The 23,125-nt window shown below is 35.7% G+C and overlaps 1 protein-coding gene across 1 annotated transcript in view; it reads right to left on the minus strand.

The window, feature by feature from the left end:
• grik2 (glutamate receptor, ionotropic, kainate 2) overlaps positions 1-23,125 on the minus strand; it is a 251,086-nt gene that overhangs the window by 20,384 nt on the left and 207,577 nt on the right. Inside the window, exons 13-14 of the mRNA XM_067391519.1 lie at positions 22,845-23,062; positions 2,092-2,317 (exon numbers count right to left, since the gene is read on the minus strand). Of these exons, the coding sequence (XP_067247620.1) occupies positions 2,092-2,317; positions 22,845-23,062 (444 nt within the window). The remainder of the gene's footprint in view (positions 1-2,091; positions 2,318-22,844; positions 23,063-23,125) is intronic.

The raw sequence follows: 23,125 nt of genomic DNA on the forward strand, positions 1-23,125 counted from the left end.
TACCCTAGTGGTACACTTGTCATGTTGTGTTGTCAAATAACTTGTCTCTGGAAAACATTGTGTGTCGCTCCTGGTTAGGACATGGTGTAATCCTTCTCATTTCATTTAATCATCTTCCTGTGCATTTTTATAACTGCTTCACTTAACCAACAGATTATTTTTATGGTATGCAAATTACAACAATAGCATATTTTGCCACTCTTGTTGTAATAAAAATCTGGGTACTCAGGGTCAAATTGCATATTGCACATTTATTTAAACTCAGCAATTCTCCTCATTCAGAAAGTCTTCAGTTTCGAGTAAACTTAAGTTTCATAGATTCAGAAAAAAAAAAAAAAAAAATCATGCATTACATATGATATAGTTAAGCAATATCACAAGACCAAGAGAGCTGTTTTCACGAATATGTGCAGAATTGCAAATGTGATATTGATTTTATACAAACGTTCAATAAACACTAACTGACTTATGTTTTAGACACAGTTTTAAACACGTTTTTGCTTTTTTTTCAGCCACGAAAATAGCTCTAAAAAGTCCATAGCAGAAGTTTTGTACGCTCCTGAGTAACACACAGCAGTGATTCATTACTGAATGATGCCTCTTCAAACAGCTCTATATAGTGTCTTATTATTCTGATTGTATTTATTGATTAAATATAAAACATTGCCCAGCATTGGCAGTAAATATGGATCTTTGAATCTGGTCTTGTTCTTGAACTAATATCAGACACACGAGTCCACGGCATACTGAACACAATACATCGGTTCATACACACTGCATGAGTGAAATAAAGCAAGTGGTTTTCATTAATTTGGCTGATTGACGTGGTACCGGAGGTAAAGGAGTCTGGCTTCAGAGGTGGCCAAAAGGCCTTTATTCCTCACATTAGGTGCCTTTTCCATTCTTAGTAATTTTAGTCTTTCAAAGCAGTTCTGCATATAATGGTTCATGCTGTTTTATACCCGATACAATCACATGCTGAGGTCATTTGTTGCGTATGTAACTTTGAGGTCCACGTTATTCTGCAACCACAAGCTTCGGCTTTCTCTCTCACACACAAAGTAATAAATACAAAAGAAAAAATCTCCAAATGGATACCTATTTGTACACTACTTGCTCTGAAGGAATGTGAAGAAGATCATAGAAACCTTAAATCTCTTTTCTATAAACACGTGATAAGGAAAGTGTTTTAAGATGTCTTACAGCAGTATCATGTACAATTCTGGATGTTTTTAGACTCAAGTCTTACTGTGAGGACTGTTTTTTTCTACATTTCTGCTGCTGACACAGCCCGCAGCCGCATGTATAACAGGATTAAGACAATCTGCTACTGAGACTGATAATCATATGCACAGGAGGGGAAACGCCTCACACTTTCTCTTTTCATTTATTTATCTCATCCATTCGTCTATTTCATGCACGTTTGCCTCGGGGTCTGCGTTTCTGCACATTCACTGAGCCGCTGAGCGGCGTTCAGAGACGCTAACCTCAACCGCTTCACCTTCACCGACAGAGCCAGACAGTCATTAATCAAAATGAAATGAAGATTTGAGTCGACGCTGCAGTCTGAGAGAAACACACTTCGAGGAGAATACACTTCTGCATGGCAGAGATGTGTTGATAAACGACTGTGTCTCTCATTTCAATCAGGCTGCTCAATGATTCATGTTTTTGTTGAGGTGTATGACTTATATTTTTTATGAAGGTAATGCTGCTGAGAATAAGTATTTTGGCAAAAAAAAGAAATGGTTTGATTTTGATTATGCAAATTTATTCAGCTCTGAGCAAATGGCTGTGATTGATTATTGATTATAGGGCAGTGATGTCAGTATATGCAGCAACAATTTGATCATTGTTTGAGATATTGATTGACAAGAGAATAAAACACTGTTGCATTATATATATAAAAAAAAACACTTCAAAATAATAAAAGATAGAAAAGATAAAAAAGAATAAAAGACAAAGAATAAAAAAACTGACTTCAATTGAAATTATTTTATGCATGCAGAGTGATACAAGCACCATGACACAGCTTTAAAAATAAAATGGATAATAGTATAAAAATAAAAGGAATAGTGCATACTGCCTTACCCATTGGGGTGCCAACCCCGTAGGCCTTGGAGTCTATGAGGCCTCCGATCTGTGTGAGGTTGCAGTTGCGCTGGGTGACGAATTCGATGGTGGTGGACTCCATGAGGAAGGCATAATCTGAGGTGAGAACGCGTTCAATTCCCTCCTCGATGCTCTTCACCATGACCGAATGTCTTCGACTGCTCATGAACTCCCACATCTTATCATACGTGGAGATCTTTGTTTTCTGGAAGAGAAGTCAAATTCATAATCAGACTTTTAATAAATAAATGCTTTTTTGACAAATACAATATGCTTTCTCTCTGTTTTAACATTAAATTTGCACATTTATACAATAGACAGTAGACAATATTTGAGCTTGAAACAACAACAACAATAACAATTATAATAATAATAGTAGTATTGCAAACTCCAGTATTATCCTTGGTTTGGACAGACACTGAAACAACACAATATCAAAACAATGACAACTTTAAAAATGTAAAATCTTTTACGTGTGTACTTAATAAATCGAAAAGATGGAACTGCAATTGCAATAACATTTACAAAAGTGGTGTCGCAGATGACAGATCAATGCCATGATGAGACTCATTTATCACTAAATGACAAAGTCCTTTCAGAGAAACACCTGTTTCACCCCACTGGTCATTTTTTAACAGAACTGTACTTTTTTTTATATATATATATATATTATTTATTTATTTATTTAAATTTCTACTTTGTAGGAAAGGTGCGAAACTTAGGTTTTGGTACTTTCACGGTCAAAAATGATGTACTGTGCCCAAACAAAATCTGACTGAAAGCTCTTTTTTTTTTTTTTTTTTAAAGATATCAACCTCAAATTTGGAACACAACTTGTTTAGATTTATGGCTTTGATTTTCTCACATGTTTAGAGTGTTTTGGAAAATATATATTTTAAATAAAAATTGAAAATAGTATTTTTGTGCATTTTTCATAACAATAAACTTAAACTTCTATATCATTTTTTATTTAGTTTTTTTTTTTTTACTTTCACTTTAGCAACAATCTGCCAAGAATCTTCTTTAAAAAGAGACCACACTTCAGTCTTTGCCTCAAACCATTCAATATTTATGACAGTTTAAGTTGGAAATTACATTTTCAGGTCTATGCTCAAAATGTGGTAATAAATTAATTATAACTACTGCATAAATATAAAATTTAGTACCATAAAATCCCCTAAAAATACAAAATGTTAAATAAAAAACATGATCAAAATAAATATATTACATTAATTTAAGTGAAATAAACAAAATCTGTCATTTCTGACCGTCACGCGAGGAGCACCAGAGAGTTGATGCAATAATATCACACTTTATACATTCAGTAAAATCAATCTATGAATTCTCTGAATACAATTTTATGAACCTCAAATGATTTGTAAATATGTGTCCTTAAAGTCATATACCTACAAATACAAATTAGATCACACTGTATTATCAATAAACCGCCCACAGACAAGCTTTTCTCGCTCACACTGCTCTCTCACTGGGAACACAAAGCATATGCAGGTGTTTTTCAGAATAATCTTTTTAAGAAAAGTCATACAGCTATTGGTTAAAATGTCATATTTTTGCCCCCTTTACATGATTGCTATGACACAAATTGTGGCAGAAGCACACAAATCTGTTTATGACTAATCCTGACTAATCTCCAAAACGGAAATGCATACTGACAGCACGAAAAATACAAAATAATATCTTATTCCGGTAAAACTACAAATAAACCCATAATCAACTTAAGGTTAGTAACAAGGGAAATTGTTGCCAATTGCAAAAAATCTTCAAGCATTTTAAACTCGGGTCTTTTTGTGCCTCTGAGAACACATCTGATGGCATTTGAAACCTAATTAAGTCACATACTCAAGGTCCTGCCTGCCATTATTGTGTGTAATGACTTTTTGTGGCCGGTCGATATTTTAGATCAACTGGGTGATTTGCCAAGTGCCTATCAGAATCTTCTGGAGTTACCCTTGACAAATCAGCCGATTGCACATGTAGACTACGACTGCTGATGAGGCAAAAACCACGGGGGCTGAGATAGACAGAAAGAAGGAAAATCGCAAATTTAATAAGTAAACAACAATCAAATAAATATTTATTTTCATTTGAGCATTTTACCATTCAACCTGCATTGACTGTAATACATATTTTTGAGTCACTATCGGACCATAAGCATTGAATAATAACATTTTTCACAATGCAAGACACTCATATTTTGGTTGCACTTTATTTTACAGTATGTGTACTTACATTGTACTTATATAAGAAAGTACAGGTTAATATGAGGCAACTACATGGGTTAAGGTTTTTTTAGGGTAGGTTCAAGGTTAGTACCTAGTTATTATCCAGTTATTGTAATAACTATAAGTAGATAGTAATTTTTAGTACCAAAAAATTACTGCTTCTTGATACTATAGCAATCATTTAAGTGTGAAGTCTCTCTGTATCATTTGTCTAATGATCATCTCTCATTTTCAATTCATTCTTTCTTTATCACCGCGATGCTATCTGTGCATTTGGGTTGATCTGAGGTTGTTTGGATTGATTAGAGTGATTTGTCGAATACTTTGATCATGCTGAAGTGTTCACAGATTGCGCTACTTTAATCTGCTCTTGGTTCTCGATCTGTTGTGAGGCTTTGATTAATTTTCTGCACACTACAATCAGACCCGAAGCATTCTCTTCTGCCACCGCTGTTATTCTTACAGATGACAAGAGAATGAAAATGAAACAAATTTATTATCTGTTCTGACTCAGAGAAGAAGAAAAAAAAATGTAGAAAAATTGGTTGATCATGATAAATAGATGTTATTGCGGGAGTGATGTGCATGTAAAATAAGGATATGTTCCAGATAAAATATTTAACCAGCTTTTGGACTGAAAAGGGACATCCATCAACTTTCATTGAGGAGCATCCAGAAAAAAACAATATTATTGATGTATTGGATGTGTGAAAGTAAACAGATGTCAGCCTGTTGTTGACTGATACATAGACATTTCCTCTTCCATTCTGTCTACAGAGTGGTGCAGGGATGATGTATTTTTGTAGGCCCAAACCCCAAAATGAGTTAGGGCCCTGATATACTGGTGCAAACTTTTTTGACGTAATTTTAAACAAAATGAGGCAAAAATAGTCTGTTTCTGGAGTACAAAGCAGCTTGCCAAAGCGAAATTCCAGAAAAAGTTCACTCTGGCTGGTAAACACTTCTGAACCACCACTGGTCTGTGTGTAATTGGTGGGTGTGGCTCTGAGGCTCCGCCTTCTTTGACATGGAAATTTTCTCCGGTTCATTTCTTCCGTTCAGTCCGTCGAGGTCAGATACGAGTGAAAACATGAACACACTGGAGAGCTGCTTTATAGTAGAAACTGACGCTGTAAGTCTTATTTAAAGTGACACTGACACTGTTTTTTTCATGTTTCATGTTTTTTCATGTGTAAAGCTGCTGCTTTAAAGCGATATATTGTATAACGTGCTTTATAAATAAATGTGTTTAAAAGTGCTTAATTGTGTTTAAAAATAAAAGTGCTGAATTTCAGAGCTGGTGCAAACATATCCACATAACTATGATCAGATGCTTTCTGAACTGCTGTTTTCTCACCGCTGTCATTTACTGTACAGTCCAAAAGTTTGGAACCACTAAGATTTTTAATGTTTTTAAAAGAAGTTTCGTCTGCTCACCAAGGCTACATTTATTTAATTAAAAATACAGTAAAAACAGTAATATTGTGAAATATTATTACAATTTAAAATAACTGTTTTCTATTTGAATATATTTCACAAAGTAATTTATTCCTCTGATCAAAGCTGAATTTTCAGCATCATTACTCCAGTCTTCAGTGTCACATGATCCTTCAGAAATCATTCTAATATGATGATCTGCTGCTCAAGAAACATTTAATGTGTACAATTGTACAATATATTTTTTGAGGATTATTTGATGAATAGAAAGTTCAAAAGAACAGTGTTTATCTGAAATCTAATCTTTTGTAACATTATAAATGTCTTTACTGCCACTTTTGATTGATTTAATGCATCCTTGCTGAATAAAAGTATTCATTTCTTTATTTTCTTTTCAAAAAAATAAAAATAAAAATTCTTACTGACCCCAAACTTTTGAACGGTAGTGTATAATGCTACAGAAGCTTTGTATTTCAGATAAATTCTGTTCTTTTGAACTTTCTATTCATCAAGGAATCCTGAAAAAAAAAGTACACAACTGTTTTCAACATTGAAAATAATCATAAATGTTTATTGAGCAGCAAATCTGCATATCAGAATGATTTCTGAAGGATCATGTGACATTGAAGACTGGAGTAATGATGCTGAAAATTCAGCTTTGCATCACAGGAATAAATTACTTTGTCAAATATATTTAAATAGTACACAGTTATTTTAAATTGTAATAATATTTCACAATATTACTGTTTTTTACTGTATTTTTAATTAAATAAATGTAGCCTTGGTGAGCAGACGAAACTTCTTTTAAAAACATTAAAAATCTTAGTGGTTCCAAACTTTTGGACTGTACTGTGTGTTGTGTGTTTATTGTGTTATTGAGAGGAAAGCGCACAGCACATATTTACATATTCATTTAAATGTCACTTTCAGCAGCATGGGGAACATCGATATGTTTGCTAACAGTTTATTGCTGCAAAGGTATTTCAGAATTATTTTTTACCCCTAAGTGAAGCACAAAAGAACTTTGCAGTGAGTATATCAGGGCCTTCAGCATTTTAGCACGTCCTGAGGTCAATTTTTTTTTTTTTTTTTTTTTTTTTTTTTAAATGTTTTTTTATGAAATGCCTGGAATAAGGTCTGTGGTGAACACAAGCTCAAGATATTTTCATGTTTTATTCAACAACACAAAATTCATCAGTAATATTCCCTTGTGATTTTTTCCAAAGCTTTTACTTGACTTAAAAATGGTTGCTAACAAGAGTCTAAATGGGACTACAGAGGTAGTTGGGGAAATTAAAAAATCATTACATTGAACAGAGAAACTTGTCTACTCACTAGTCACTTTTACAGCCTCATTGTGTTTATATAATCACAGTCTCGCAAACTATTCTAACACAAACTTTCAGGATTTTTTTTTTTTTTAAATAAAGACTAAAACAGTTGTTGGAAGCTTAATGGTGGTAATGTTGAAGTCATGTGTTGTAGTTCGTTTAAAGCCTTCATTTAGCTTTTGACTTGTGCTGATTATATTTAGGCTTCCAAATTAAAGCTGTGTTCTAATGTTCTAAAGATTATCATGATGGGAAAAAAAACAAACAAAAAAAAAAAACAATCATAGTGTAACAATCATAAACTGTTGTTGGTCACAGAGTGTCACAGTTCCAGTCATTCCTGGACTACACTTCCCATAATCCTCCCTACCAATCACCTGCACTCACTCCACCAATCAGCTAACACTAATCACTACACCCAGCTGCCACGCATTACCTGGAATATATAAGCTAGTCACATCCTCACACACATTGCGAGGTCTTGTATACTCTGGTTACACTTCTGAGCGTTTCTTATTGTTATTGTTTGCCCTGTCTGTTCCCCGTCTACTATTCCCTGCTGCCTGCCTTTGGACTGTGTATTGTTTATTCGACTTACAATTGCTATCTGCCAGCCCTGACCTATTATCTGTACCTCAACTACAATTCTGCCTTCTCTCCTCCATACCTTGCTGTTGTTCCACCATTGCCTGTTTGACGACCAACTCAGTCCAATAAAGCTTGCATATGGATCTCAGCTTGTGTCCCGCCTCATTACTTGGCTGAGACAGTGCTGCAGTGCTTAAAGAATGACGGGCAGTTCAAATTCCCTGACAATTAAAAAAAGTATGCTGCACCCATGTTGGCTAACTTAGACTTCATCCACAACTTCAAATCACCACATAAATATTAAAATGATCCACTCTAAAAGAACAGATAAGAATCTTAATTGATGTCTAAATGTGTCCATATCTCTGCCCAAGAAAGCAGACTTTAAGTATCCAGAGCTGAATGTTAAGCAGGGTGAGCCTACAGTGAAATGGTCCATTATTCCTTAATAAATTTTAATGTTGTGTAGAACACATTTAAACTCTACTCATCATATTGTGACCGTGAAATAGTACTACTTAATGGTGTCATATTGAAACAAAAGACTAGGAAGCTTCAGGAGCTTGCATTTCAAACAAATTCAATTTGGGTCTCACCGGTTTTAAAATGTTAAAGTGGCATAAAACTTTTTTTGAATTTATTTCATGTTACATTATATTATGCTATTACATTAATGTGTTATTATCTTGTAATAATACAATATAATCATGATTTATTTTCGAGTTATTCTTTTATTTTTCGAGTATATCCCTTACTTTACAAAAACTTACTAGAGAGTGCACACATACACTATGTGATTTAGTCTATTAAATGTATTTAGAATGCCCTGATATTTAAGATAAGGGGGCAAAAATACTTCTGTATGTATTTTATATTTAATTTAGTTAATTTCACACGAAGAGTGCCATTTTTTCTCAAAATATTAGCATGATTACGAATGTGATAATTATTTTATACAACAATTCAATAAACAAGAATTTAACATTAAGTGATTTACACTTTAGACACAATATTGCCTGGTTTTGCTCTATTTCGCCAATGAAAATAGTTCCAAACAAAGCCATAGGACAGTTTAGTGTCTCTAAGCCACACATGGCAGTGTTTCGTTATTGAATGAATGAATCGTTTGGGTGAATGATTCAATGACTCACTCATTAAGACAGTCGAATGCTTCGTTCCAGAATGAATTAGCCGTTTGAATTAATCGGTTGAACCTCAGTGACTTAATAACAGTGACTTGCTGCCACCGAATGGTGGTTTTAATTTCACATTTAAAGTATATTTTCATTTTTTAAATCAATATTCAACATTTAATGTTTAAGACATCAAAATATTATGTATGCATTTGTAACTGCAGGTTAAATGATTCATATCCCCTCTGAGCTGCATTGAATGCATCTACGTCTCAATGCATCTAAACGCCATTTCATATGCAGCTTCTATGTTTCCTCTGCATTGTAAAGATGAATTGTGTTGATACTGAAGGTAAAAATCAAATTAAACTCACTGGAAAAGATCATTTCTGTCACTGCTGTAAACTGACCATCACACAGAATATGAAGAATATCAAAAACTTTAGAAGTTTTTACTGTTATCGTTATTGATACAATCCCAGGAAATATTGAGACATAATTTTTTGTCAATATCCCACACCCCTACTCCTGAAGGGTATATTTACTTCATCGCTGTGTTTTGACAACGCTAATTGTTATATATGTAATATGTATGTGGTGTAAACAGAATAGATAATAAGACTCTATCTTAAACATCCTCTCTAAACATTTGCCAGAGTTCTCCAGTACACAATGCTCGTCTTTCTCTGCGAGATATTCCACCGAGAGGCCCGTGTGCAGTGAAGGAGATCAGTCCAAAACAAACATCTCCTGGCCTTACCCATAGCTCAGCCACTGATAATGATGCTGGAAACTGCAGCGGGCAGGTGGCTGTCCATTTTAATTCACATTCTCATTATATCGACACACGCAGGATGGCGACAGTCTTTGTGAAGCTTCTATCAGGATAAATCTCTCACACACACCAAAATGTAAAGATATTTAAAAGATGCTGCTAAATACTCGTTTTACAAAAAGCCGACATGTAGGCTGTGCCATGAGAGAGAGAGAGAGAGAGATGTATGTGCGCAATGAAAGGCTTCTTCACCACAGGGAATGGCATGTGATTATGTATGCATGTTTGTATGTGTGTGCGTAATGGCAGAAAGTCTCTTGGGCCTCTATTGTTAGACTTGTCAAAATGCCTTTGATTAGGTCTTACATAAACACATAAATGCACCTCTTCGAAGTATTAAAGATGTGCCTTGTCTTTATACCTCATTAATTTAAATAAATATAAAGATTTTCTGATTGTTAGCACAACTTTTATCATTATATTTCAATAAATTAATATTGAAGGGCAAAAGCAGAACAGTGTGTTGCAGATTTCCAAAAAAGTCCACCACACAGGCCTGATCTGAGGATTCAAAGGAAAGATCTGAGGGCTGTCAAAGGAATGAACAGAGACTGCTGAAGATATGGAAATCTCTGGAAAGATCTGGAAATGACCGGAATATTGGAAACGCAGACCTTCTGATGAACTAAAACACATTCTGGAAAGCTTTACAAGAGACAGGGAATAGACAAAGACACATGTTTACTTAGCTTAAATGAAGATGAATCTTCTGTTCGTTTCTGTTTGTATACACTACAGGGCAGGGGTAGGTGGAGCAAGAACCGCTGGAGTAAATCTAAGACAAAACTAAGTTTAAATTTTAAACCTGCCTATAACAAAATGCATACAATGTATTTACTTTGTAGTTAAATAATTATTATTCTATTATAACAGACTATAATAGTAATTAGTAGTAGTATAATAGTAATTATTTGCTGTCTATAGCAGGGTTATTATAGTTAACTAAAACTAAATCCATTTAAAAAAAAACTAAAATTAAACAAAATTTGTTAAAATACAGCGAACTAAGAATTATTAATATTTGTATTTCTTAAGTATATTTACTTAAATTATAATCAAAAAGTAAAAAAAAAAATAGTCAAAAAGTCATATGCACATGATATACGGAGTCCTCCATTGTATTAAAGGTGCTAAAGAGGATGTTTTGTTTTATACATTTTTGCAATATTACTTGAAACTGGCTTTACTAACTGATAAAAGACTATTTATTAGGTGCACTGAAAGGAATAATATTAATATACATCATCGAGGTCGGGCCTTAAAAACATCAGCCAATCATCCATCATCGCTTAAACGTTTGGCCCTCTGGCTTGTCAATCACTGCCGTGACGTTCCTTGTGAGAGACGCTCCAGTAACTTTCCACACTCCACAGGCGCCGCGTGCAATGTTTTTATCAGGAGACAGGAGTAACAACTGCAGATTATGAGTTACCTGCGGTGAGTCCGACATAATGAATCCACTAACACGACACAGAGAATGCCGGTGGTAAACAAACACTCGTGCACGAGTTTTGGGAGGCGTTCCCCTGAAATGAGCTGTGAAGGAGGGGGTTGTTCTTACGCATGCGCTCATTTCAAAAACTCACTAACTGTCTTTGGTTTCTCAGTCGACAAAAAGATCCTCTCTATCACCTTTACTTAAAGGCACAATATGTAATTTTTTACCACAAGAGGTTGCTTATTCAAAATGAAGGTGTAGCTTGATGACGTTGTTGTCTTCACCTCAAAACCAGTGGAAAAGAATTAGGACAGGACTCAATCAGAAATATTCATGGATAAGCTAATGTATTAAAGATTTATGGACATTACTGTAGTATGAAGCAGGGTGTGGCTGAAAACTGTTGGAGCAGAATGGGCTGCTGAACCAATTGCTAATGAGAGACGCAGTTACCGCTTCTGCTTCTTCCGCTCAAGTGTATGTGGGGTAAAGCATCGCTGTTTATCATATTAGATACATTTGAGTGTAGAAAGTTGTTATAATGCTACTCTGCGTTTGCTCGACGGCTGCTATGAGACACGTGTTGCACACTGCAGTTAAATCAAGAAAACAAGATTTAAACAATAAGACTTGCTGTGTTGAGCTGTATAACATGATTAGTTTTCTGTCAATGAATGTATCCAAACAGTTGCTCATCTGTCTAATAAAACACACAATATACTAAAGCGTCTTTGGGGTTTCCATGGTTTTACAAAATAAAACCAGAAATCAAAGGTAATGAGGGTGTGATGTCATTGATAGGCGACACATGGACACGATCTGTGTCCTGATTAAAATTGCTTATTTCTCTGAATTTAAACATTCTTGGAAACATTTGGGATAATATAATCCAATTTTAATACAAATATCTTACATATTGTGCCTTTAATAGATCATTCATTTAATAAACAATCCGTTTTGAAAATTCTTAAAAAAATGTATATTCAAGATTCATTATTATCATTATTAATTTGAATAATATTAAACTTAAAAATATTAAACTATTACATTAAAATGTATAATTATTATTATAATAAAATTGTTATACACTTACACCAAAAGTAATATTATTCGTTTTTGGCCATTTTATTCCAAAAGGAATGTTTAAAAGGAAATTTCTGCCACAGAATGACTGTTGATTGTGAATCACGAGGATCTAGAAGCATCATTGTGCCTCTCTACAGGTGGAGCTGCTCTCTTTAACTGCTGCTCCAGATCCATCAGGAGCTGTGATTCGCTTCCTCTGACTATCTCATCTCTACGGACCAGGGGTCCTCCTCATAGGACCCGAGAAGAGAAAAACCCACTGCGGATTGATAAGACGAAGATTGCTCAGGAAATATGAAGGTTTTGAACCTGAGAACTGGCCGCAGGTTCCACGAAAACTTTCTCAACAAATTAAAAAGTCGATGATAGCAGCTGAGGTGGTCAGAGGAGGACTCTTACAGACACACAGATGTGACTGATGAACAGCAGCCCAGGAAGTGAGTGAAGGTGTGCTCCTCTGTGTGAAAGGTTGCCAGAGATTGTTTTGATACTGAAGGATAAGAGAGTGAGAGAAAGGGAAAGAGAGAGAGGTCGGGCTGCTTTCCCAGTGAGCCTGCTCCTCTTTTTGATCATAATATCTTTTGAAGCATAGAATGTGGCGTACTAGACGTGACAGATAATAAGATGCCTCAGAGCAGAGAAGGACAAAGGAAGCAAACCTCCAGAGAAGAGGAGGACTATATCTGGCCAATACGTCTTCTGTGTTCTCCACCTGCTTTCATGGGTTAGAATATTCTATAATTTAATGTGTCAGCCTTAGGGCAGTATGTTCAGAACAGGGAACGCTTGGCTTCCAGATGGTGGCCGCCTAAAATGGCCATAAACTACTATGAAGTTGAAGCAGACCACAGAATATATCATGGCTGAAAAACTTTTTTTTTTTTTGTGGATTTAGAACTAAAAAAAGTGTTAAATTTACACAATATATGTTCAATGGAAGTTTTTTTTTTTTTTTTTTAGAGACATATTGCCGCATGACAGTCAATTTGTGTTAAAAACAGACGCACACAAGAAGACTCAATTCATGACACATTTGGTGACCGAGCTGCATTTACATGCGGATAGAAATGGTGGATATAAACCATCTCTAGTGTTAGTTTTGAGCTTTTCTTAAAAAACAAAAACAAGACGATGTGAATGGAGCAAGTGTGGTTGTGGTTCAGGTTCAGCGCTCCTATTGCTCTTTGATTTGATGGTTGTCATAGGAAAAGTCAGGACTGTGCGTCAAATCTTCAGACACTGCCAGAATTTCGTTGGAGGTAAGATTCGACAGCAATGGTTATTAACATCTCAAACTAGTCGAAGACTTCAGGTTTTGGTCTAGGATCAGAGGAAAGTATAGTATTCTTAGTATTCTTTTAACAGTTAAGTGGATTTCCCATGACTGCACTTGTCAATGCATTTGTGCATAAGGTGTTGTTTAAAGCAAAAATGTCCTTGTTAACCTTGTTTCAGTCCCTTTCAATATAAAAGTCTTTTCTACTGACTCACTTATAAAGACAGTCTTTGCCGCCAGCTAACGGCATAATAATGTAACTTTCACTGAAGTTGAAATCACAGTTACTAACATACTAACTCTTTCTCAATGTCATGTCATGTTTTGGTTTTGTTTCATGTTCACGGTTTTTGGGCTATTTTCATAGTTATGCTTTGTTTGTTTTGCCATGTGTTGTGTATCATGTGATTCCATTGCCCTCATGTGTTCTTGTCATGTGCTTCCCCTGTCTCACGTGTCATGTTCTGATTGGTTGTCATTGTCATGTGATTTCAGTTCTGTCTTGCCATTGGTCCTTTGTCATTGTTCACATGTGTTCATTGTTTGTAATTAGTCTCTTTGTATAAATAGCCCTCATGTTTCATTGTTACCTTGTCTAGCTTTGTTTTATGTAACCCACTATTGGTGAGTGTTAGCATCTTTTTCCTAGTTTTTTTCTTTGTTTTTGTTTTGGATTATTCACATTAATAAACTGCACTTGGGTTCTCGCTACACTCGCCTCCAGTGGACTCCCTTTCATTACACTCAATACCAAATATGGCATATTATTTATATAAAATAAAATATTTATTGAACAATAATATTTAAATGAACAATAATAACCATTATAAAAGTATTTACAATAGGAAATAAACACAAGCACATGATTCAGTCAAAAGTATAAAGCAGCTCTCTAGTTAGTATAGCATTTAAGTTAAATAAAAATATAAAGATATGAAATGTAACTTTGCCCTTAAGGCCAGAACACACTAAGCCGACGCCGACGAACTAGTGGCGACGAAAGCAGACTGCGGGGTTGGCTCACGTCGGCAGCGTCTGTGTCCAAAGCACGTCAGTTCTGCACCTGCGTGAGATGAAATGCCTTTCCGAACCAGCAGGCGGCAGTAGCTGAAAAAGCCAATCAGAATGATCAGACTGCCCGACGGACCGACGAGCTCCGACCAAGTGGCAACCTCCCCCAGTCTCTCGTGAAGCCAATACGGAAGTAACTTAAACTGCAATTCATCGACTGGCCGCTAGGGACAGGCTCCAAAAGAGAGCAGAATCTCATTGAGTTCCATGTTAAATTGGCCAAGTTTACAGCAGAAAAAAACATGTTTACAAGTTGGTTCAAATTGTGGTTTTGGTTTATACTGCTTATGTTGCCCTTCATGACAACTGTGAGGGGGGTGATTTTTTTTCTAACTCATTTGTTTAAATTATATTAAGCCTTAAAGTTCTGCAAAAAAATAAGGGCGTGGTCACTTGAGTGACAGGTAGATTGCCGCTGCTGTCTGTGAGCCGTCACTTTACCTCAGCTAATTCCAGCCACTGAATTTGGCATCTTAGCCGTATTTGTGCTCGATTATTTTATACAATTATAAAATATGGCTTGCTGCATAATATTCGAGACTGATGTGTGTCTGTGTAGATGTGCATGCATGCGGAAGAAACAGAACACACATTGTTGGATCGTGACATTGGCTGAAAGTTTTGGTTGTGAGATTTACTACAATGACAATACCAGGAGGATATCAAAATCTGACAGCACTGCTTGGATATTATAACTAAAACTGCTGCACTATTTTGAAAAAATATACTTTGGACACGGGCTCATTTGTTTGTTAGATACGATCGTATACAGTTTTACAACATAAACACTGCTAGATTGCATTATTTCTTGAAGAATGATGACAGAGAGCATTCAGAAGAAATGTGATGCAAACAATGGATAATATATCAATATTTCATGGACAAAAAGTACTGTTTTTTGTTTTGCAATGGACATTTATATTTTACCCAAGTGCCACAGATTGAATTCATCTCGCGATCTCTATTATAAAGGTATGAAGTCCCATTTTGATTTTCCATGTTGTTATTTGCACACCCAACACAAATTACTGGTGTTGGAGCATCTATATCTTTAAAAAAACAACGTAGATTGACAGTAAACCTTTAAAACTTTCTGATGATAAAACTTATCTTCATTAGTAATTTAGATAGTATCTAGATAGATAGCTCCTTTGCTTGGTCACGTCGAGCTAGGCGGGCGTGGTTTCAGCAACCAATCATATCAGCTCAAACCACCTCCCCGCCTCTTTGCCCATTTTCAGTTATCCGGGAGTGACATGCGGTGACGTGCATTTTTTTACAGTCTATGGCTCTGACGCCAATTCAACATTTCGAATCGGCTGAAAAAAAGCTGACGAGGACCAACTTCAGCCGACGGTGTGGAACACACTGAAAACACAAAGTCGACTTGGTGTGTTCCTGCCTTTAGCCAATTTGATTTGCTTATGGAACAATTAATAGATTAATAAGACCAAAGATTGCCCATGTGATATACCCAAAATGAATTATATATCATCTACATAAGCAGCAAATTCCTGACAGACTGGCTGAATGGCTGCTGACGTCCTGGAGCTCACATCCATGAAAACTCCTAAACTCATTTTCAGGTAGGCGCTATGTTTATATATAAATCACATATTTCAGGTCAAAACAAATACATTCTTGCTTAAAGAAAAAAAAACAAACAAACAAACAAAAAAACCTCTTAAAGCTACACAATAACAGTAGTACTTTTGGGTTTGCTCCTATACCATTGACGTTCATTGTGAGAAATGCTGCCAGTATAGATCTGGCAGAAACAAGCAGAGTGATACTTTTCTGATAATAGTAGAAGAAGGCTATCAGCCAATCAGATTCAAGAACCATGTATATACAAACTCACCAGCCACTTTGTAGACATGGTCTAGATGATCTGCTGAAGTTCAAACTGAGCATCAGAATGGGGAAGAAAGGTGATTTAAGTGACTTTCAATGTGGCATGGTCGTTGGTGCCAGACAGGCTGGTCTGAGTATTTCAATATCTGTTGATACTGGGATACAAACCATCTGTAGGGTTTACAGAGAATAATCCGAAAGCAGGAAAATACCCAGTGAGCGGCAGTTCTGTGGAGCAGCTTTGGGATGTGGAGGAATGGGGGATTCGCATCATTGATGTGCAGCAGACAAATCTGCAGTAACTGCGTGATGCTATCATGACAATATGGACCAAAATCTCAGAGGAATGCTTCCAGCACCTCGTTGATTCTATGCCACAAGGAATTAAGACAGTTCTAAACGTCCAACCTGGTTCTGGCAAGGTGTACCTAATAAAGTGGCTGGTGAAAGAAGCATGCACATACCAAGGTTCAAGCACAAGCTTGATTTCATTATTTTTGTGTGCAGTGTCACAATGGACAAACTTGTTTCTTGTTTCTTTTTTTTTTAACTGACAGATTCCTCAGGCTAGAAGAGACTCTTGCTGTGTACTGTAATTTAGTTAAAGTTAGTTAACTGGTGGGTGTGATTATAGCTAACCTCCTGTATAATCTGGTTTAATGACATGCAGTTAAAGTAAACTTTATCGCCCCCTCAGGTTTGTCACCAGGGTCTAAAATTAATGGGGCCTTGGGACAAAAATTCTACCAAAATTCAAGATAAGGAAAAAAAAAAAAAAGAAAGTCCATACACAAACTAAATCTATTACAAATAAATGTGAAATTGAATTAAACAATTGCAGCATTACATTTAGGTCTGCTCACATTGCATCAGATTTCTTTTTACATGCTTTTTGCAGCATTGAGCTTTATAATCAATCACACGTTTCTGTGGAGCTTATGAATCCAGTGGCCAATCAGAGGCGTTGCGATAACAGTCATGAACTGCTTCAGTGATGGGGAATGTTCTTTGCTCGCTTTCTGTATATGATTTAATCCCAGTCGAAGAGCAGTTTTGTTTTTCATACTACTAAAATAATCACACTTCACACTGGTTTTCTAATTTACTATTTCATAAACGGTAGCCAGAATACGTGCCGTTTCCGAACACAACATTTTTTTACGTATTCCATTACTATTCTAAATAACTGGTTAAATAAGTATTTGACATAAAAGACAATAAAAATTAATTTAATAAGCTAATTATTAAAATTGCCCTTACAAAGGTAAAATGCTCCTTGAATTCAATTCCAGCCTTTTCCAGGGGGCAAATATTGCCCCTTACTAGAAAAAAAAATGATTTCTGACCCTGTTTGTCACTGCCAGAACATACAACACACATTAATCATGCTTACAATGGGTTTCCAAACCATTTACACATACTCTCATCAACCCAAAAAGCAATGGCTTTTACAGGACATACTGCATAACAGAATCATCAAAGGATTCAAATTGTGAGCTCCTATTAGCGCAGTCATCCAGCTCAAACTCCCCAGTGCCTCATCAGACACTCGCTAGTGGCCATTTCAATAAACCTCAACATATATTATTAAAATAATTTTTCAGCAATAAGACTCTAAGATGCTAAAAAACCACCAACAGCTTTGAGGTCTAGAGAATGCAGCATCTGAAACTGACGTTCTGACCTTTCGCATCCCTTCTGCAGAATCTCACATAGGTGGCCTGTAATAACAGCATAGCCAGACATCACACATCACTGTTATCGAGTCCAAACGCTCTAATAGATTCCAAGAGCAAACAATAAAGGGTGCTAATATACACTCACTGTGTGCTGTAGTATTACTGGAGAATAATGACTCTAACCTTTATCTCCATACCAAAATCTCAGCTGGTCAGACAGTGATTCATCTTTTCTAAATTGTTAAAATATTGGTGTTCGGGACGTCGTGAGCCTATAGTGTACACCATGAGTTTTTAAAATCTTAGCTTAAATTTGTGCTATGAATTTTTTTTTTTAACAAAAAAAACAGCTGTTGGGAATTGAGCTGTTTTTAATGAATAACTGCATAACATTTCTCTTTTTGCATGTTAAAACAAGAAATTAATCTTATTCATTAATAATGTGGATTATACACACATAAGAGCTTTTCACAAAAAAATCTGCCTAATTCACAAAACATGCATATGCATTTGAATTTGCTCCTAACCTCATTCTAATTTTAATGGATCTGGACTATTATAAATGAGTGACCACATACCCGAAGTTAGTAATTTGCATAAAATTCATCCAAACCATCAGCATATAATTTCCTTTACAGCCTTTCATCACTCTCAGCAAACATATGACACTCTCACGTGTGCAGCAAGATCCTTGAGCACGTATAAAATTGAAGCTTAACATGATAATTAGGACACCCCAAGCATGTGATTTTTGTGTACCTGTGGTTTCAGTTGTTACATTTTCTGTACATTTCAAATGCATTTTAGAATGTAAGTTTTTCGATGAAGAATGATTTGTTCAACACAGGCTCATTGAAAAAAATAAATAAATAATAAATAAAAAATAAATACATTTTTTGCAAAAATCCAACCACGTCCCAATACATGCAAATCACCACAGTTTCCAGCTGAAACGAACACTACACTCTAAAAAATGCTGGGTTAAAAACAACCCAAGTTGGGTTGAAAATGGACAAACCCAGCGATTGGGTTGTTTTAACCCAGCGGTAGGGTTAAATGTTTGCCCAACTTGCTGGGTAGTTTTATTTAACTCAACTATTGTTTAAAAATTACTGTATTGCTTAATTAAAATTAACCCAAAGTATGTTGGAAATGAACATTTAATAATGTTCAATGAATAATTATTAAACAATAAACATTTATTAAATTGCTTATTAATAGATTTATATTAATAAACTATTAAACTATTACATTTATATTAATAAAATATTAAAGCTTATTAATAAACATTCACCTTTTGTCTATTATTGTTGTCTCTAATTGCATCTGGTTTTTAATTTCCCAACTATTTTGGGTTCATTTTAAGCTAGCCATATAGCAATTTTTAAATAATAGTTGGTTTAAATAAAACTACCCAGCAGGTTGGGCAAACATTTAACCCAAACGCTGGGTTAAAACAACCCAATCGCTGGGTTTGACCATTTTCAACCCAACTTGGGTTGTTTTTAACCCAGCATTTTTTAGAGTGTAGAGACAGCAACAACTTTTATGCATTTTCACACAAAATTATGATTACAGGGGCATATTTTCAATTAATAAATAACTTTGTTTTGTGGGGTTCCTTGCAATATTATGACGTCAAAACACTTTTACCATAGTGCATGATTTGTAAACTAATACATTTTGACATTTCCATCACATAAGCAGCTCCATGTGTGTGTCTTTTCTGATGCAGTAAACTTGCTCAGTAACTCACCTGATACAGCAGTGCACTCGTGATGTGAAGCGCTCGAGTGTGAGTCCTGTGAAACACTAATCACAATAATCTCAAGGACTTGTAAAAGCAATTAAAATGGCACTGTTGCTTCAGTAAATGTGTTTTTACCTCATGTTTGCAGTAGTTAACACTATCGGGAATGTTTAGGGTATGCAAATGCGATAGAGCGTTAACAGTTTAGTGCCGCTCACTGGACATTTTACTTTCGAACTGCCATGATATATACAACAACCAACGTTATAAAAACATTTTCAGATTCATCTGTTTTAATTAAAATTGAACACTTTTAGTGCCACTCACTGGACATTTTCATTTTGAAAGCGTTGTGAAATGCAACATAATACATAATATCATTTTGCAGAAAAGTTGCCACATGGAGGTTTTTCCAATGAGCCTGAATTGGATTTGTTTGTTAAAACGTTGGTACATAGATTTCACACACAAATTTGTGTGTACACATGGTTAGTTAATGAGAACCAATATTCCAGATTATATAGCAGTAGATTAGGGTTGTAACAATAGCAAATCAATAGCAGCTATAAAAGCAAGCTGTGAAAGTACAGATGTAAAGAACCTAAAACCGCAAACACAAAACTATTTCAGCCACACAAGGGGTTTCCATGTTTGATATAGTTTTAAATTTCTGTAATTGTAGAACATTAAATGAACCCGTTTAATTTAAAGTGTAGTGTTCTTCATACTATTGAGTTCTGTGACTGTCTCTCTGTGGCGCATTATACAGAATCAATAAAGGCAGTTTATCAAACCGTCAATCACTCACACTGCCACTCAATCACTCAATACATCAGCACCTGCTAAACGAGCATATGTGTTCAGCTCTCCGAACATCTGCTGTTCCTGTAGGAAATCTGACTGGAATGGATTATAGGCGTTGTCAGGAAAAGGATGCATTGAAGGAGCTCCATTTCTCTCCTCTCTCTCTCCAGTATCTATTCTAATCTTGCTATTTACATTAGGGTGTCTTTTTCTTTCAGTATTTATACTGCTTTAATCAGGTGCCTAAATGATTCCCATATTTGTGTTTTATCTGTGTCCCAGTGAACTCAACACTTCTAACTTCCATAAAATGTGACATATTTCTATGAAACTGAAACTGTATATTCAACAAAAGCAAAATGTTGGCAAATTGTTTTATGAATTAATTGGATCATAAAAATAATCTTATTTTACAAACACTTTTTTTTTTCCTTTTTTTTTTTTTTTTTCTTTAGATTAAACTGTACCGGTGCATTGTTCACAATAAATATGTATTAATGAAGCAAATTGGGTTCATTTAGATTTCTGCTGACTTTAATGTGAAAAAATGTAATATATATTATAATGACATTTAAATGCAATTTCATTAGCATTTAGTGAATTACAGAAAACTACTATATGCTCAGTATACCTCCGAATATTTACAAGAATATATAACAGGCAGACAGGAAAGACAAAAAGTGCTTTTTATCAGCTGCCTGAGGTTTTCACAAATGCTAAGGGGACAGTCTCCATGCTGTGATCTCTGAGCAAAAATATTGACTTAATAAGAGTCATTTAACTCTCACAGTGAACATGTTCACGGCCCTCTGGCTGAATAAAGAAATGCAGAGGAGATCCCCCACATAGAGGCACTAAACAGTGCAGTCATAAATGGTTTCAACACTTCCAGCAGTCCAAAGCAGTAAAAGCTCTGAAACACAACCTCAATTATTAGGTCAACTATAAAAACTTCACTCTCAAACATTTTGCTTTTTATTGCATACTTCACATACCCTTTACGAGCTGAGATTTCAAATTAGGACATTGTGATGGGACAGCACTGACGGCAATTTTACGCTGTCATCACTGTCACTCTAGAAAAAGCCAAATTCGATCATTGTCATTGTTCTCCCCTTATTATTCTCCATTTATACACAACGGGGCTGTTGAATGCTTGAATCTGATTGGTTGATGAATGTTCTAATGTATGCAATAATTTTCAGGGAAATGCACGGCTAAAGTAGCTCCAGGCAAGTCTTGACCACATTACATGTTCATATCACTTCACCAATTGTTTTCAGTTATTTTAAAGGTCCTCACAGCCTACAACCACAAAAGAACCAAAACCCACAATAACAATGACCAAGCAGATAAATATAGTAAACAATATGATAAAACAACCAATTATTTCCATGTTTTTTGCCACAAAGTTCGGTTTTATTATGTACAGAAATCTCATACTCTCGTTCTCCCACTTTCTCCCACTCAAACGCACACACGTACAGTACAGTACATTATCAGCGCTGCTCCGACGACATTATCAGCAAAATAGTTTAGCAATTCAAAAGCATCATGACATTTCTCACTAGCGGGATAATAACAGTGCTGTCCTCAAAGCAAAAAGATTTACATAATCCATGTGACACCACTATTCAATGTGCCAGACCACCCGACTGGAAAAGGTCTCTACACCAGATGCACAAAACAATATTAAAAAATACTAGCCTGTCATTGACCTTCCTGGTGACTCAATTAGTAAAGCTGTAATCAATTAACAATGTTTAAAATCAAATCAAATTAGTGAAGGAAAATGTACAGTTAGCCTGTCATTATTGCAAAAATAAACCCGGTGGACGTCACAGGGCGAACCGCTTATGCATCATCCTTATGTGGTACATTCTCTCATATAAACTGCCGGTTCTCTCTTCTGTCCTTGTGGAGAGATACTGAAACGGAGACCGCTGATTCACTAGCAGTCTGGCATGCCGGTCTCTTTCTCATGCACATATTTAGACATGTAGAGCAATGTAGTGCAACATTATTACATTTCTCTGACCCCACTATCCAGCTCCGTTTAAGTTTTTAAGGCTGAATTTGAATGGCCCGGAACCTCCTTTCAGGTGTTGGAAATGCACTGAACAGTTTGGGAATTGGGACTTTGGTGGAAAAAACAATATGTAGAGTTTGATATTAACTATGTTGCATGTGATATGACACAGACTTACCTTAAAGAAGGTCATTGTAGCACCATCCTCCACCACTCCATACTCAATCTTGGTCTGCTTGGCCAGGTCATCAGCCGAGTCAATTGGAGATTCCATTCTCTCCACGGTGAGGAAGGCGGCTAGGTTGGCCGTATAGGAGGAGATGATGATTAGGGTAAAAAACCACCAGATTCCTCCTACTATCCTGGTGGAAAGGGCTTTGGGCATGAGCTCAGATCCTAGTGGAGAGGAGCAGAGATAGTAGTCAGGGTAAAGTAGTGGTTTCAATGTGAGGACCAGCA

The sequence above is a fragment of the Chanodichthys erythropterus genome, chromosome 2 (assembly GCF_024489055.1).
Source record: "Chanodichthys erythropterus isolate Z2021 chromosome 2, ASM2448905v1, whole genome shotgun sequence".
Taxonomy (NCBI): Eukaryota; Metazoa; Chordata; class Actinopteri; order Cypriniformes; family Xenocyprididae; genus Chanodichthys; species Chanodichthys erythropterus.